This window comes from Rhamphochromis longiceps, linkage group LG22, assembly GCF_057381845.1.
Source record: "Rhamphochromis longiceps isolate RC_006_pf linkage group LG22, R_longiceps_female_GT1.1, whole genome shotgun sequence".
NCBI lineage: Eukaryota > Metazoa > Chordata > Actinopteri > Cichliformes > Cichlidae > Rhamphochromis > Rhamphochromis longiceps.
In genome coordinates, this window is record NC_140577.1 from 17,481,893 (window position 1) to 17,499,743 (window position 17,851).

The 17,851-nt window shown below is 38.2% G+C and overlaps 2 protein-coding genes across 3 annotated transcripts; one reads left to right on the top strand and one right to left on the bottom strand.

The window, feature by feature from the left end:
* Positions 1-555: 555 nt before the first annotated feature.
* Positions 556-5,398, bottom strand: mterf3 (mitochondrial transcription termination factor 3). 2 transcript variants are annotated; one of them, XM_085396861.1, is made up of 8 exons: positions 5,322-5,398; positions 4,107-4,480; positions 3,859-4,011; positions 3,566-3,755; positions 2,108-2,255; positions 1,935-2,006; positions 1,688-1,849; positions 558-1,581 (listed from the first exon to the last, which is right to left on the bottom strand). In XM_085396861.1, the coding sequence occupies exons 2-8, from the start codon at positions 4,471-4,473 to the stop codon at positions 1,387-1,389; spliced, it is 1,287 nt and encodes a 428-aa protein (XP_085252987.1). In that variant the 5' UTR covers positions 4,474-4,480; positions 5,322-5,398; the 3' UTR covers positions 558-1,386. The 2 variants fall into 2 exon arrangements, with proteins under 2 accessions (XP_085252988.1, XP_085252987.1); XM_085396862.1 differs by lacking the exon at positions 5,322-5,398 and having other exon boundaries at positions 556-1,581; positions 4,107-4,475.
* A 223-nt stretch (positions 5,399-5,621) lies between these two features.
* On the top strand, positions 5,622-16,310 carry ptdss1b (phosphatidylserine synthase 1b). The gene is made up of 13 exons (XM_085396329.1): positions 5,622-5,928; positions 6,020-6,111; positions 6,972-7,016; positions 7,099-7,223; positions 7,538-7,696; positions 9,864-10,015; positions 10,408-10,549; positions 11,472-11,584; positions 11,751-11,816; positions 12,695-12,794; positions 13,015-13,074; positions 14,160-14,238; positions 14,759-16,310. The coding sequence occupies exons 1-13, from the start codon at positions 5,750-5,752 to the stop codon at positions 14,854-14,856; spliced, it is 1,410 nt and encodes a 469-aa protein (XP_085252455.1). The 5' UTR covers positions 5,622-5,749; the 3' UTR covers positions 14,857-16,310.
* Positions 16,311-17,851: the final 1,541 nt, after the last annotated feature.

Sequence of the window (17,851 nt, forward strand, 5' to 3'; positions counted from 1 at the left end):
GTATAAATATCCTCCTGGGAAACAAGGAAAAAAAAGTATCTTACAGTTTTTTGTCCACTACAGAGGACATAATGAACAGGCTGGGTCTCAGGAAGATAAAGCGTAAATCAGTGTAACTACTGTATAAATAATGCCTGATGTTCCCTGTGAGGAACCTCCATCTGAAACTCCATTAATGTCTGAGCCAGCTGTATCTGTTTACAATAATACATAAAAGTCCGAGGACCTTAAAATTACGAAGAAGAAAGAAAATGGCTTCTTCCCAAAACTGTGTGCTGTTTCTGTGTCAGACCCAGAGAAACTGACTGACTTTGAGAATCCCATCTGTCTGTTCTCACTCTACAAAATGAAATTTAAAATAAATTTCAATATTTCTGCATGAGTCTGCATCTATGATTAAAGAATATTTTTCTTCAGATGTTTACAAGTCTCTTAGGATTTTAAAATAACTCCACAAGTCCAGTAAGTGTTGTTAACGTATTGTTATTTTTAAGAGAATACTGTTTACAACAATGGTATCGGAAACTGGTAATTTTTTTTTTTTTAAAGTGTTCCCAAAAATTATTAACATTGCTCCACATCTTTGTTTTGTAAGGATCCAGACAGAAGTTTGCATATACCAGGACCTCAGTGTTTATGAGTATTCCTGAGGAATTAAAAATATTAATAAATGGAGCTGATCAGAACCAAAAATTAAAATTTTAAAATTAAAAGGAAGTTTGCATGATGTTTGCCAGGTGCTCAAATCCACAGAGGTCAATTAAGGAATAGAGTTGTACTTATCCAACATTAAAAAAAAACAAAAAAACAACACACACACACAACCCAAATAACTATTATGATTTTATAAATGAATGGATGACAAAAATACCTATTTAGATTAAAAATGTCCTTATAATTTCAAAGTTTCATTCAGTAATGGTTGCTCATTCTAAAGCATGTGTGAAATAGTTTATTATTTCATCCAAAGTTAAAACTGCGGACATCAGCAATTTGAATCTTTCACAATCAAGCTTTTCAAATGAGAAAAGGAAAACCCATTTAGGTAATTGCAGATTTCCCATGTTGGTTTTCGGTACCCGACCAGAAAAATATTGGATGCAACTTAGATAATTTAAATAGCTGCATGATTGTATTATGCAATTGCTGCGGCTGAAAGAGCAAAAACTGCTTGCATGAATGGGTGTGAATGGGTGAATGAGGCAAGTTGTGTTGTGAGTGCTCAAATAGAGTAGAAAAGCACTATGTAAGAATCAGTCCATTTACTTTAAACATTACTATTTAATATATCATTATATTTACAAAACAGTTCATTTCAAGCTCTTTTGATGCTCCATGTTTATATTTTAATGTTGGCACATAACTGATGTGGCTGTTGGTGAAAAATCAAAGTGTCTTTTGGAATAAATAAAAATCTTCCAGTGTGGCCAAAGCCAACTCAGTGCAAAACGTCTCATCTGGCAAAGACACCAAGCGGTCCAGAGAGATGTAGCTGGGCAGGGTTGGATCATACTGAGCTTTTCCGAGATACTCGAGGAAAAGGTGGCGCTCTCTGAGGCGCAAATACTTGGAATTGAGGACCTGGAAAAAGATGTCAGATACTGGAGTTAGAATTCCTCAAAACAGCCAAAGAAAATCAGTTCATAGTACTTTAAAACTTGAAAATATGAGCGCAAGAGAGGCCTACCTGTGGGAACTTGGTGATAAGGTGGTGGGGTACTTTCATGGTGTTGTGGATGAAGTCAAATATCTCTGTCAGCTTCCTTTTATTGGCAGTCAGAAGTTTGGGCACAGCGAGAACTATGTGCTGGATCTCGTTTCTCTTAAAGCCAAGCTCTATTTCACACACCTGTAGAGTAAATCAACAAAATCTACTGAGAACAACACATCTGAAAACTGACAACTTCTAATAATGTCTCCTGTTTTTCCTGTACCTTTAAGTTTTCTTTAACGGGCTCCAAACTGCCACACAGTAACCTGGGAAGACGAGCTACAATATTCCGTGTCTGGGGAGAAATGCAAAACAACCTATAAGCTGTAATAACACACTATAACAAAAGCATAATAGCACGGATCATATATTATATCTCCAATCATAGCTGCATACATTGTTAGCACTGAGGCTAAGTTGCTGCTGATAAAAACCCAATCTGTTGTCCAGCCTGTTCACGCTGAAGTTGAGCAGATAAGGAGCTCTGGACACCATGGACGCAACCGTCTCTGAACTGAAGTTCTTTGACTTGAGGTAGTTCACCCTTCACAAATGAGAGAGAGAGAGAGAACACTCATAGTGTCATAACAGTAACACAACACATGAACACAAATAGCTCTTTTCCAGCAGTACCTACTCAACTCAACTCAATTTCAGAAGTTTTCTATTACAATCAAGTACCACCTAATGTGCGTGGGGTCATTACAGCGACACAGCTGAAAGGCCATTGACATCACATATCGTTTCACTTCACATCGCTTGGAACCCCGACCAAGAAGGTCCTAAAGTATATGAGTAAGTTCAATAATGAAGATCTATGGCCTCACATCTGTCCACTTCCAGGTGCTGCCGGATAAATCTAAACTTTATCACTTCCACTTTCCCCACACTGTTGAGCCATTTCTGTCATCACTGGTCTAGTCCAATCACCTTCTTCCGGCCTTCTCCAGGCCAATCAGCATTTACGCTGCTTGGTTTAAACCTCACTGCCCATCCGTTTTTCTTCTTCCCAGATGTCATAACACAACCCACCTCTTCCTCATCTCCAGCTGTCATCATTCAAGCTCCATTCAAGCCACCTTCCTCTCCATCACCAGCATTTAGGCTCCGGGGGGTCCTGCTATTCTCTTTCACGGGTTCCATCCTATTCTGACCCCTTGAATCTGCACTGCCAAAGCTCACTGTATCACCTCCATTATGTAAAAATGGCAAAACATTATCTTGGATTTCACTTTGAGTAAGCTCCAGGGAGGCAAATCTAACAAATAGGCAGATGGTGAGGGCCAATAATTTTAGTGTGGCCAAAAAACTCCATAGTTCCAGCTGTTTCCACTGAACGTCCTCCATCAGCCACCTTAAGACAACACAGCTAAACCTCACACTGACAGCCTGTTTCTGGTTTACAAATTCATGTGGACAATGTCCTGAACATTAAAAACAACAACGAGCATCCTCATCATCATGCTCCTGACCTTCGGGCTTTCATACTATGCAGACAAGGTCTCATTACAAGTGATGAGCCTCATTATGGGTCAGTATGACACAGAGGTTGTTGTCTGCTCTTTGTTCAAGTCTGAGGTTAAATTGTTAAAAAAAAAAAAAAAAAAACAGGTGCTCAAAATGGGACATTACATGAGCAAAAAAACCCAAAACAACAACAACAAAACATCTCCAGTGCCCTTAAAGTGGTCCAGATGTACAAGAGAAGATGACTTTTAGAGGGAGATCAGGCAAAATCAAAATCAGATAAGATTTTTTAAATTTCATGGGTTTACTTAATCACATCAGACACATTTATGTTACAATAAAGATCCTCGACATGTAAAGCTTTTCATTAAGATGCCTTTGAGCTACCTGGCTTGTAGGTTTTCCAAACTCTCAGTGAGAATGAAGGGGTTGTGTGAGATAATATAGCCGAAGCGAGAGTCCTCCACGCCGATGTCTTTGAGAAACAGTAACCGCGGGGTCACATCTGTGTTGAAGTTGAGCCTCAGCAGCATGGAGCCTACATTAGGCCTTTTTTCCAGCTTCCACAAGTTCACCCCTGCAATGAGAAGGGGTGGGTGAATGATTAGAAATAATAACATTTGAGTTCAGATTTTGAAGATGAGGTTTTACTGTGATTCCAAAGTGGTTATTTTGATTACCTAGTTGTACCAACTTGCTAAGCGTCTCAGACTTATCGACATAATCTCTAAGAGTGGTGGAGGCTGGAGGGATGGCAGAGGGAACAGATATACTGATGGCCTCTTCATCACTGATCTCTTCTAAAGCTGAAGGCTGAGCCACAGGATCCAAATCTGCTTGATAAAGAAATTACAGATGAGAAGATTCCAACGTGATACAAAAAACCCTTTAAATTAATGAACAATCACAGCAGCAAACTACTACCTACCTAATGATATATGACTATTTTCAGTAGTTAGTGCAGCATCTCTGGTTGGTAACAGTGAGGTCTTGTGTGCTCCAACTTTAGTTCTTGACAGCTCTTGTGTATTCGTGCCTTCCTTTGCCTCGTTTGTCAGATATTTAGCTGCTGAGTCACTGTAGAAGCAAATCTGTTGTTTCCACCTCAGTCTTGTCAGCGTTGTTGCTGTTGTGTGATTCCCCCTGATCGATAATCCACTAATAACTTTTGTTGGTACTCTTGTCACCTTAATCCGCTGCTGAACCCGAGTGTAATACTGCCAGGTACTGCTCACCGTCTTAGAGTAAAGAGGACCTGTGCCTCTTAGACACAGCTGTGCACAAGTAGAGGCCATGGTTATTCTGTAAGAAATGAACATGACATATTTTAGAGGCATACCATGCAACATACAGTAGTGGGAAAAGGTCTTCAGTCAATTGTCATTCCTTTATATTTTACTTTCAAGTAGCCAGACTTTCTTGTAATTTTTAAAGTGGTCTTGAGCAACAGTTCTCCAGGCTTTCTGAAGGTCTTTCACTTTGTTTTCTTTGGACATTGGCTGCTTTTTCACCAATTTTAAGCCAAGTTGTTTTTATCTGGCCTTCAGAGAAATGTTTTTATTTCCCTCATTTAAACACGGACAAACGAATCCTTCCACCATAAAAAGGCAGACTCAAGGGAACCAGTGTTGTGTCTACACATTTTAGGTATGTCTCAGCATAGTTTGCAGTATGCCCTCACAAAAAAATCTGAGGAAACTGGACAAGTGGGGGACAAAAGAAGAAGTGACGGTCCTTAAGGACCTGTCGTGTCACTAAAAAATTGCCAATTGCAAAAGTGCTTGGGTGCAGTCCTCTAAAATCTCAACTGGCACTGTGCATCGGTTAAATGTTGATTGGTTGACAAGTGGGCCAGAACTGGGAAAGGATCAACAGTGGAGTTCACCACTGTCACGGTCAGCCTTGCTCATCGCGATGGTGTGTTTTTCAAAAAGACAAAGATGAAATGCTCGTGTCATTCATATTTACAAAAACCTTAAGTCACTAATATATACTTTCCCCGGATTAGCTAGCTATGCAGATAGCTCGGTTAATGATTTGCTAGCCTACGAGAGGCTAGCTGGACACGGTTACATCGTTGTATGCTAGCAGAATAATAATTCTTTAAATCCAGCGTCAGTTCATAGAGTGTTGTATTACTCACTGTTTATGAATCAAAGCATTTTCTTCACCGTCTTGCAATGTCAAGTATTTTCACGTGCGCGCTAACGGAAGTGCTTCACGTAAACGTCACTTTATGGGACGTGCCACAACGCCGTGTTTTTACGCATACCTGATGTCTTTTTTTATATTTAGCAGATAAAAAGTGTCATACATACAAAATTAAAAACATAACATAACATTACTACAGTTAAAAAAATGCACTGCTGTAGTTTATAACTTTTGCTCTGGGGAGTATTACAAAACTCTTTGGCATACCACGCCCCTACGATCAGGCTTGGTTCAGTCCGTCTTCAAGGTTCCTGATTGTTGGTCTGTTTTTACATCACCCCTCATAATTTCACAACTTTAGTGTTCACGGATAAATTTGCATCGGTAAAGATTGGGGGAGGAGGCATTTGTCTCAGCGACATGGCAGCTACGATTGGACCCCGAATACCGAGGAAGGACGATGCGAACTATAACTTACATTTCCGAATGATAAACGAGCAACAAGTGGAGGATATCTCCATTGACTTCTTCTATAAGCCGCACACCATCACTCTGCTGACAGTCACTGTGCTCAGCCTGATGTACTTTGCCTTCACCAGGTAGATAACAAGCTGAAATTGTACGTTGCTGTTTACAATTGTTTTAAAAAGCTTCATGTTTTAGTTCACACCCGAATTTGTGCCGTGACAGGGATGATGAACACACAGATAACAACCTCCGTGTCGGTTTGTTGGTAGTCGTCTTCTTCTTCTTGGTCATCAGTGTCCTGGCCTTTCCTAATGGTGAGTTAATAACTACTCATAATAACATTCCTTTAGTGGATGGTCGAGTGTGATAAAGTCACCGTGTGGATCTGAAACAGTGGATTCATTAGTACTGCTTTGATGATTAATTACTAGTTTAATCGCTTTTACGGAGTTACTACTTTTCTGGCTACAAGTATTTTCAGTTTTTGACTTTTGGTTGATTGAATTAGGTGACTGGAAAATATGAAATCAAATCTGTCAGTTTTTGTCATTTTAAAAATATGGCTCGATCTGCCTGTATTCAAATCTGTCAAATATGTCATCTTAGCCAGACCAGAATAGACTTGATTAAAAAATAGATTTTACCCACGAAATAACTAAATATGATTAATGACTGTAAGAATGTCTTAATTTATTAGTATATGTATACTTTATGTTATAAACTACCATTAAAGTGTAGCTTTAAAATAAATGTAGTAAGCTCTTTATAGTTTGTTAACTAAAGCTAGAGACTCAGGATTACCTGTTAAAACTCAGTTAGCTGTTTAATCAGATCGTCATACCTGTATTGTTGTATGCATCAGAGATGTGGGGCCATAAAGACATTTCATTCATGGCCTCATGGGTATCTTTGTTTGTCTGAATGCAGTTGTTTTTAAGTTGCAAATTCAGAAATCGGCTTGTATATTTGATTGAGACCAAATGTATATAAGGTGGAGAAGTATAATTTTATATATATATATATATATATATATATATATATATATATATATATATATATATATATTTATTTATTTTTTAAAGACATTACTGTGGAAAAAAGACATTGGATCTGTATTTTCCATGATCACTTTATTATAAATAGTACAATCACCTTATGATGCTTTCTATTTCAGGACCCTTCGTTAGGCCACACCCTGCAATATGGCGAATGGTGTTCGGTGGGTGTTTAACTTTTCTGCTAAGATACAGTTCTCATGTAGCCTTATCGTCACTAACTCACTTTTCTCCTGTGTTGGGTAGGTCTCAGTGTGCTCTACTTCCTGTTTCTTGTCTTCCTTATCTTCCTTAACTGGGACCAAGTGAAGACTCTAATGTACTGGCTGGACCCAAACCTCCGCTATGCAAAACGGGAGGCTGATGTCATGGTAAGTATAGCTTTGACATTTTTTGGAACCTGTTGAAGTGAAACTTAAAATCCTCTAAAGCCATTTTTTGATAGCTTTAGAATAATCATGCCGCATAGTTGTTTTATTTTTTCAATAAAGTTTTATGATCTATGTAGTGATGTTCTTACATGCTCCATAATATGATCTATTTGGAGAATCTGCTGACCAGTGAATACACACTTCTGTAGTCAGATTTCAGTAAAATAAAGTAATTGTGGTAGCAGTAAAGATGTAATCAAAAGGAGGGATCAGCGTGATTGTTAGCATTGTTACTGTTGTTTTCTCCCTAACAGGAGTATGCTGTAAACTGTACAGTGATAACGTGGGAGCGCATCCTGAGCCACTTTGACATCTTTGCGTTTGGCCACTTTGGAGGATGGGCCATGAAGGCTTTGCTAATCCGCAGCTATGGCCTGTGTTGGACCATCAGCATAACCTGGGAACTCACTGAGGTAACATTCATGTGATCTCTGCATGACAGCAGGCTTGATCTGCCTGTATTCAAATCTGTCATAAACATGCTGTATATTCACAAAGCGGGGAGTCTGCAAGGTCACAGAAGAGTAATTATCAGTCATTTGTAGTAATCCAGCTCATGCGAGAGAATGACAGTGCTTCAGATTATTCTGTGCAGGGAACAGGGATTGTTTGTCTGGGAGACATTTATGACAGTATAATAGCAGTAGGGGCTTTTTGCACATAACAAAAGCTGTGGTCTTGACTGTTGCCAAGGAGTGGAAGTCTCAGCAAATCCACCCCATGGTCTGAATGTACAATGCTCAGACAAACTGCAACAACACAAGAGCGAAATGTTAAATCTTACAACTGGAAAAAGTCTGAAGGGTTGTCAGGAGAAAGCCTCTGCGCTCTAAAAAGAACGAATATTTACGTGGCAACATTCTTACCTTGCAGAAAAAATGAGTTCATATTCAAAATTACTATCGCCAGAAGAGGCACGGCTTTCCAAAGTGTTTCCATGGGAATGACGATGGTTTAAAAATAAATTACTAAAAGCTCTCAGGCTCATATAATGCAGAAGAGCTAAATATCTTTTCCCTTGAGACACCCACTGTGGCTCAAGTGGAAAAAGACTAATTACAAAACTACAATAAAAGTTATTCTTTCTTGTGAAAAGAATAACCCCAGATGAGGAGTTCACTGCAACAGAAAAAAAAAAGATTCTCTAGCATCCATGGGATACTGTTAAGAAATTATACTGTAAGTGATGACATCCAGAAATGATAGAAGTCATGTTTAATGAAAGTTGAGAACATGTAAGATACGATAAGATGAGATAAGGGTCAATGGAGTTTGTTTAAAGTAGAGGGATTGTGGACGCAGCACACCAGTTCGTCGTGGTGAAGAGATAGCCGAGTGTAAGAGTGAAGTGTTCGGTGTTCCCTGGGATAAGTTTGAGGAAATTAAGAGGGGGCTGTTGGGAGGCCTGGGCTGGGCTGCTCTGCCTAGGCTTAGCCTTCATGACGCGTCCCCAGATAAGCTGAAGAAAATGGAAGGTTAACGCTTAGACCTTTCCATTTTTCCCATTTTACATATTTTGTTTTCTTTATGTGCATTTTTTGTTGTAGTTCTGAACATTTTGTAGCTTATGGTGTTTTGGAAAACTGTAACCATAGTTTTATTGTCATAATTAGTAGCAGTAGTTATGTCAATTTCAAAGACTTGTGTTTAAATTTCCAAGTCAGACAGGCTGTGATTTGGTTGTACGCATGATCAGAGGGACTTCTACATTTCTGCCTATAGTATGAGCAATTTGAGGTATGAAAATACTCATCAACTACAGATTTTCCTGTGAAACATTTGTACACACGATTTGCATACAACAGTGCCTTCGTGCAGTTCTTAGGCACTGTAAAGGAAACCCTACGTCCTTTAGACAGATGACACCTAAGTGAACATGTCTGGCCAGAATCCACAGCTCCACATCTCGAGAGAACCAAACACAACATATCGCCACAAACACCTCATGCTGTCAAGCATTGGTGGTGGAGGGGTAATGATTTGCGCTCTTTTTGCTGCCACAGGTTCTGGACACCCGCAGTCATTGAGGCGGCCCTGAACTCTTCTGTATATTAAAGTATTCTAGAGTCAAATGTGAGACCATCTGTCTGAGAGATAAAGCTTGGCTTAAACTGGCTCATACAACAGGACAAGCAGAGAAACAAATCTAAAACAGAACGGCTGAAAAGGAAACTAATCGTTGTGTTGCAATGGCATGGCGAGCTGTGCGTAAACATATGCCCGCAAACCTCAATGAACCAAAGTAACACTACATAGAAGACTGTGTTAGAATTCCTCGACAATGTTGTGTGAGACTGATGAAAACGAGTAGTTCCAGTTATTGCTGCTGAAGGTGGTTCAACAACCTGGTGAATAATTTTTGCATACTACTTCTGCATTTTGACAATTTTTTAGTTCAATAAAGAATAACGCAGTATAAATTATTATGTGTTGTTATCCATCAGTTTATATTTAAATGATTTTGGAACCCGATAGGGACCAGATGGACTTTGTTCTCTTATATAAACCTTAGAACTGTAAAAAGCTGTAATTTCTATTTCGCTGACTGTATATTAACTCATGTCCCATGTTTGGTCACAGCTCTTCTTCATGCACCTTCTACCAAACTTTGCGGAGTGCTGGTGGGATCAGGTGATACTCGACATACTGTTGTGTAATGGAGGAGGCATCTGGCTGGGAATGACCGTCTGCCGTTTTCTGGAGATGAGGACGTATCGCTGGGCCAGCATCAAGTCAGTATTTTCTTCTCTTTTTTCCCATATGTAAAAGAATTGCCATGAACATTAGAAACAGCTGAAACAATCTAATAATATGATAAGAGATATAATATGTGTAAGACAAAGTTGTCTTTTTAAATTCCTAAAAGCCAAAAAAAAGCATCTCTGGAATTCCTCTAAAACCTTTATCAATAAACCTTAATCATTCAACTTCCTGGCGTTCTTGTTTCCCTTTTTGTTCTCAAATGATTTACATTCAGAGATATTTTTCACATAATTGACCACAGGGAGAACAATTGGTTTCTTTTTGTTCACCTTGAATAATGTTCAAATGTTTAATGTTTCAAACATGAGTAGATCTCTGTATTATGAGTGCAACCCTGACACAATACACTGTTTCTGTCCAGGGAAATCCACACTACCACAGGGAAGATAAAGCGAGCTGTGCTTCAGTTCACTCCAGCCAGCTGGACCTTCGTGCGCTGGTTTGATCCAAAATCATCATTCCAGAGGCTTGCAGGCATTTATGTCTTTATGATCCTGTGGCAGGTAGGGTGTACCGTGATTCAGAAACACAAACTCAGTTCTAAAAAGTTTGGGTGCTTTGTAAAAACTAAAAACAGAATGCAATGATTTGCAAATCTCATAAATCTATATTTTATTCACAGTAGAACATAAAAAAAGATATCAAATGTTTTATTTATGCCCAAAAATGCAAAAATATACAAAATGAACAAAAAAGACAGGACCCTTAGAAGAGGTCAAATGAATAAAACTAAACTAAAGCCAAAAATAGCAACTAAACATATATCCACACTAACTGCTCAACAAATTTAAATAAATAAATAAAAAAAACCTGACCACACAAAAAACAAAGGCGAAACTAGTGGCTCAGATGTATTTTTTAAGGAAGGCCTCTCATATTACAGCGAGACAATGCTAAACACTGCAGACAAGAGCCTGGCTTTGGTCTACCTGCAGTCCAGACCTTTCACAAACTGAAGACATTTGGAGCATCAAGAAAGAAAAAAACTAAACAAAGAACACCCAAGACTGTTGAGCATCCTACATCAGATAGGAAAGCTATCCTCGGTTCACTGACGTTTACAGACTGTTGTTAAAAGAAGAGTGGATGGTACACAGTGGTACACATGGAGAAACATTTTTGAGATAAAAGAAATAAAAAAAACTTCACTTGTTCTTAAAATGGCCCATTTTCTTAGTTTGATATATTTTCCTTGTTTTGGGGGGAATTAAATATGGGTTTATTAAATAATTGCATTTTACACCCCTTCCCAAGTTTTTTGGAATCGGGGTTGTACTTGCAAAATAGCGAGCCATTGATCAATTCACTAATGTGTCCGTTGAATATCGTTCATTTGAAGAATCATATGTTCAGTAATACCCTCACTGTACATAAGCAACACTTCCTGTGAAATCCTCTTTGTCTTACACATCTTTATTTCCACAGCTGACAGAGCTGAACACATTCTTCCTCAAGCACATCTTCGTCTTCCAGGCCTCTCACCCTCTCAGCTGGTGTCGTATCCTCCTCATCGGAGTCATCACTGCACCCACTGTACGGTATGATTAAACCTCAAATTTACATCACTTATCAATCTTTGAGCAGTGGTAATTACAATGTTATGCGGTCTTATTCAGGTTGTACCTACTAAATACACGTCTGTGAGGATGCTGTGTTAATGTTTGCTTACTGATTTTGGGGTTTTGGGGTTTGTTTGTTTTTTAGACAATATTATGCTTACCTGACAGACACTCAGTGTAAGCGAGTTGGCACACAGTGTTGGGTTTTTGGGTGAGTATCTTTTTTTTTACTGTCAATTTAAGCATTTTCTTTATCTAAGAGTATCTTCAGATGATGTTTTAAAAAATGTAAAAATTAAAAATTGTAGCTAGAGCCATAGCTTGTCCATTTCCTTTGTCATTATGTAAAATTGGCTTAAATCTTTTTTTATTAGTTATTTGCATGCTTTGCAGAAGCTGTCACCACACTGGTTTTAACAGAGCAAATTCAAAGTAACATTGTAACAAGTGTCACATACTACTCATCTAATTCTGTTTATGGTTGAAATCTATTGTTGAACAGCACATAAAACAAAGCTTTCGCTCATTTTCAACCAGAGAGTAAATGGACAGTTCCTGCTACTGGCGCCAGCTTAACCATAATCAAATCAGGCCACGAAGCACGGGTGTCAAGCTGTCGCATTAGACTACAGTTTGAATCTTTATTTAAACCTTTTGGATTCATTTTTATAACAGTGTAGCTTCATGTCAATTGAAATTCATAACATCATGTAGTCCTCTCAGACACAAAGGTGCTGATGTCCTTAGTCTGCTCCGGTTACTATAGCAACGAGACCGGCACACTCTCCGTCAGCAACTTAACGCTGATGCTGCTCTCTTGTCTGAGGTTCACCCCTGCAGTGTAACCTTTAAAAATGAAAGAGTTTCCCACTGCACAGTGTGCTGAATGAATATCAGTTATGCTTCTTAATACTGTGGGAACAGTAACATGGACAACATCCATTTAGAGTCTCATGCATCAATAGAGGCATTTTAGCGCAGTGTAAAGGCATGGCCAAGAGAGGGGGCCATTGTTGAATACAGATGTCTGTTTTTGAATCATTCAGATCAAACACATCATTTCTGTTTTATTCTCTATTTCTCTTTAAGAGCCATCGCTTTCCTGGAGGCGCTTGCTTGTGTAAAATTTGGTCATGACTTGTTTTCCAAGACACAAATTCGCTACGTGCTCCTGTGGCTGCTGTGTTTGGTAAGAAAAGACAAGTGAGCATTTATAATTAAATGATATGTGTCACCTACAGTAATTGATTATTAAAACAGATTGAAAATAAGTGATTAATAAGGTAGATGTTGCAGGATGTTGCATCTGATGTGCTGAACAAATATTATCTGTGGTTTTTACAGGAGTAGCAGATTATATTTTCTTTTTTCTTTAAGCAGACTCATTTTTTGCATACTTTTCCTTCCAGGCACTCATCACGCTCCTGTGCTTATATGGGATGGTGTGGTATGAGCAAAAGAAAGTGAAGGTGAGATGGGGCCTTGGGCTGCTTGCTTACTTAAATGTTTCTAGAGGTTTTGGTTTGCTTGTGATAGTAGAAACCTCCGTCTGTGGAATAGAACAGAGGGATGTACTACAAAGAAAGCTTAAGAGGTAAAACCTAAAATCCCAGTCACACACAGCAGGTATCACAGTGGTGGTTATCAACCTTTCTGTTAAGCCGGGCTTTCTGCTTCAAGGTTATGTGCAAATTTACATAAAAAGGGCCGTTTAATGTTTCACATGACGCTTCTTCTGCACAAAGTGATCTCTTTCAGTGCCAGCTACTCCAGTCAGAGATTATTTTCCGATGATGATGATGATGATGATGATTAAACAGTATATATAAATGACAACAACATATAAATAAAACAAAGTTAAATAGCTTTAAAATTTGACTCTCGTCAATACATCAAGTTTATTTTAATACTGAGTGAATCTCAGTGCTGCTGTGTAAGCATCAGAACCCAATATAAAAACATTTATATTAATTTTTTCCTCCATCGCCAACTGAACACATGCAAATCCCAGTAAAAATGCACTGCTTCAACTTTTTAGCTGCACGTTCGGTGGTGTTAGTAAGCTACGGCTTAACAAGCTGCACATATTAGATGTATTTACCCAGCAGAGGATCTTTATCACATGGATATGATGTTTAAAAAAAGAAAAAAGAATCAGTGAAAAGCATTTCTTGATTATTTTAAATTAAAACTCTGCTCCTGACCAGGTTATGTGTGCAGCATGAGTTACCATGGTGATTTAGCCAAAACAGAGTCACTTTCTTGACACAGAAAACTTTGACTTTAACCTCGATATAGCTCACTGTGCCATTAATCTCCCTTCACGGTGCACCCCTCTGGCGTTAGCATTAATGTCAACAGTTAACTGTTTCTAAGTGCCCTGTGTGTAAGCATGGCACAGCACCACCATTAGAATATGACGGTGAGCATGGATGCAGAAAACTAGGACTCTGAAACCGTCTGTATATTTTGAACCAAGCCGGAGCAGTGTTTTGAGCGAGTGAGTTGTACAGACTGTTTGTGTTTGTGACTCTGGTTTTCTTTTTGTTGGCAGAGAAATTCTCTGCAAAGGCACGACTGCAATGACAGGAGTGTTATTGACTCATGTGGTTTCATCACAGATGGTGCTGCAGGTCAGTCAAATCAAATCAAATCAAATCACTTTTTATTGTCACATCACATGTGCAGGCACACTGGCACAGCACATGCGAGTGAAATTCTTGTGTGCGAGCCCCACAAGCAACAGAGATGTGCAAACACAACAACACAAACGAGCAAAATACAAGAATGGCCAACCTGAAACTAATAAATATATGTACAATATATAATAGTGTATGCATTTCTGGATGTGTATACTAAATATTTTCCTACGTGTGTGTGTGTGTGTGTGTGTGTGTGTGTGTGTGTGTGTGTGTGTGTGTGTACACATTTTTACAAATTAAATAGTAAAAAAATAAAATAAAATAATAATAATAATAATAATAAAATATATAAAATATACAGAGTTGAATATGTGCAAAACAAGTGGCATTTATATACAGTGTGGAGTGCATAATGTTGAAGTCTCAGTCTCATAACATGCAGATTGATGACAACGTTTCACTAAACTCCATCTCAAATGTTTATCATGTCTTGTGTCTCTTTGCTCCACAGCTCAGGAATATTCCTCAAGAACTGTGCAGCCTGCAAAACGGAGGAGAGCTGCAGGCAGGAACAGATTTGTAAATGGTCAAGGAGGAAAGAGACAATAAGCAACAACTGATACTGAATATTTGTGACCTCTGTGGAGGAGGATGAGGAAATGATGCGCTTACCAAGAGGAATACAGTATGCACTATGTGGATGGATTTAATTAATATTGTAAGTTGCATCATTGGTGCAATTAATCCCCAAAAAGTAGATTCCAGAAATCATATCGGTGTTACTTGATAAACCGTTTGAACTTCTAAAGGTGTGGGAGGCCAGAACACGACAGCAGGCTTAAAGTTTGATTGAATTTCTTTTCTATTAAATGTCAAAGACGTTTCTAAATAAACTTAAGTAATGAGGTAATATGTGCTGGAGTTTGAGAGAAAATGGTGCCTTATTTGGACTGTAACAGCAGTCTGTGTCATTCCACAACCAATATTGTTTTTAAACACTGGAATAATGTTGTCAAGTGAGGGGTGTACCAACCAGTCCACACCCACCATCCTGTACAACAGCGGTCCCCAACCCCCGGGTCTCAGACCGGTACCGGTCCGTGAGTTGTTTGGTACCGGGCCGCAAGAGTTGAGGCTCAGGTGTGAAATGTACGGTTTTCAGGGTATTTATCGGTTTTCAGCGTTATTTTGTTATCGTTTTTATCGTTAACTCGGTTTTCTTGGGTCTTTTCACACGTGTTATAAATAAATCTTTTTTTCAGTACCGGTACTAGTTTTATTTTGTTGTATTTATCCGCGACACCTTAAAGGCCGGTCCGTGAAAATATTGTCGGGCATAAACCGGTCCGTGGCGCAAAAAAGGTTGGCGACCGCTGCTGTACAACACTCATGTAGACTATTTGCACTAAACCTTTTTAACTGGTGTGTTTTTATTTACTGACCTTAATAGCTTTAAGAAACACTAAAGATCTCAATTACTGTTGGGTTTAAGAGTTGTAGATGGGTTGATTCTGTGATGATTTGATGATGATGATTATTAATGTTGTCAGTTTAATATTTTTACGGTTATATGATGCTGGTGCATTTACTGTCTATAAGTTTCTTCAATCAAAACAGCATCAGCAGGAAATATACTTTGTCTATGTTTTAAACGAGTGTAAGAATTACTTAACCAGCTGTTCCTTTATTAAAGTTTTTTTAGATGTGTGATGCTGTGTATGAATGTGTGATGTACCCAACACAGAACTGTGACATTCAGTGGCTCAATATTTGTGTAAAAAGATCTTTTTTAATGCATTTTTTTATGATCTGGATTGACTAAATGTGACATTAATAATACAACATGTGATTACTTTAAATAAGCTGTTAAATGTGTAGAATAAGCTTTCATTTAGTGTTAGTTTTAATTTCAGTGCTAACTTTCTTCACTGATTATTTTAATGTATTGAGTTTCAACTGCAGACAACACAGCAAACAGTGCATGACATGTTACTACCCATGAAGGATTTGAATGGCTGAACTGTTTTTGTACACATAATTAAAACAAAAATTAAATAAATGTAGTCTTTTTTTCATGTTTTTTTATTTCATTGTTCTCTGTGTCCCTCAAAACAACAACAACAACAACAACAAGAGGACAACAAACATTAATTTTACAGTTCTTTTGTTGACATTTTAAAGGAACAATTTCCCTGGGTACTTGAAATATCTATGGCTTTCTACAACACATTTTGTGAGTGCAAAGCTATATTCAACTGCCATTTTATTACTTGCATGTTTCTAGTATTGGGTTGCCTTCAGAGCTTCTTTAACCTTTTGTTACATAGATTCGTCCTGCTCTTAGCGGACATGAGCAGCACCTTGTGTGCTCTTCTGCTTTAAAACTTGGTGTGTTGTATTCAGAGATGCTCTTCTACATGCATCTTGCCTTTTAAGTGGCTCGTTGAAATCTCGGCATTATCCTCTGACCTCTGACATCACGGACCAGAGAACGGCCACTTACAAGAAAATCTCCCAGTAGATCAGCAGCTTCTGAAATATTCATACTTTTTTGGCATCAATAACCATGTCATGTTCAAGGTCACTTAGATCACCTTTCTTCCCCGTTCTGATGCCCGTTTTTTCTTGACATTGTCTTCATATTTACATTCTTCAATGTACTGAGTTTCTGCCATGTGTTTGGCTGATTAAACAAGTGTACCTAATATAACTATCAATGAGTGTAAAAAGCAAAGCATTGGTTGTATATCTGATTTACTCTTAATGTGTAGAAAGATGTAATTTATACACCACATTATACAAGTTACACAGGAATGCTTAATTCAGCCTCCACAGGAGTCTGAAGGGGAAATGGTTATGAGTCACCTTTTCATTTAGTTCTGCCAGCTACCACAGTGAAATCCAACATATCGTTGTTATAAAGAATCAAAATGGGTCAAATTGTTTGTGAGATGAAATATGGTGATGTAGCAGCTATCGTTTATCTGAATTACTATTTAATTGTTCTTTAATGTATTTTTTTATTACTTAAGTTAACTGTTGGTGTTTCATCAGGAAGGGTGTCTGTCATAAAATATTTGCCAAATAAAACCACAGGGAGAGGCAAGGCTGAGATGGTTTGGGCATGTAGAGGAGGGATACTGGATATATGGGACCAAGGATGGTGACTATGGAGCTGCCAGGAAGGAGGAAAAGAGGAAGCTCACAGAGAAGATTCATGGATGTAGTGAAGATGTGTGTTGTTGATACATTCCTGCATACCTTGGCATATGATTCCGGACCACAATACAGTTATTACTTTTAATGCATATAAGCCTATATTTTTACAATTTTGCACTATTATTTAGTTGGATTATTACTTTTATTTAAGTAAAAGGTCTAAACATAATAATTTACCATTTTGTTAAACACTTCTTCAAACCAAAATATTCTTGAAACCTTTGTGTTGAATTAAACTCTTTGTTTACTGTATTTATTTATGATCAAACATTCATAAGGTGAGCTTCCCACTACTATGAAATTTTACTTCCACCATTTGCCAGGCAGATCTGAGTCAAAATCTAAAGTCCTTATCTCAAAATGTCTCAAAATCTCAGAGACGTGT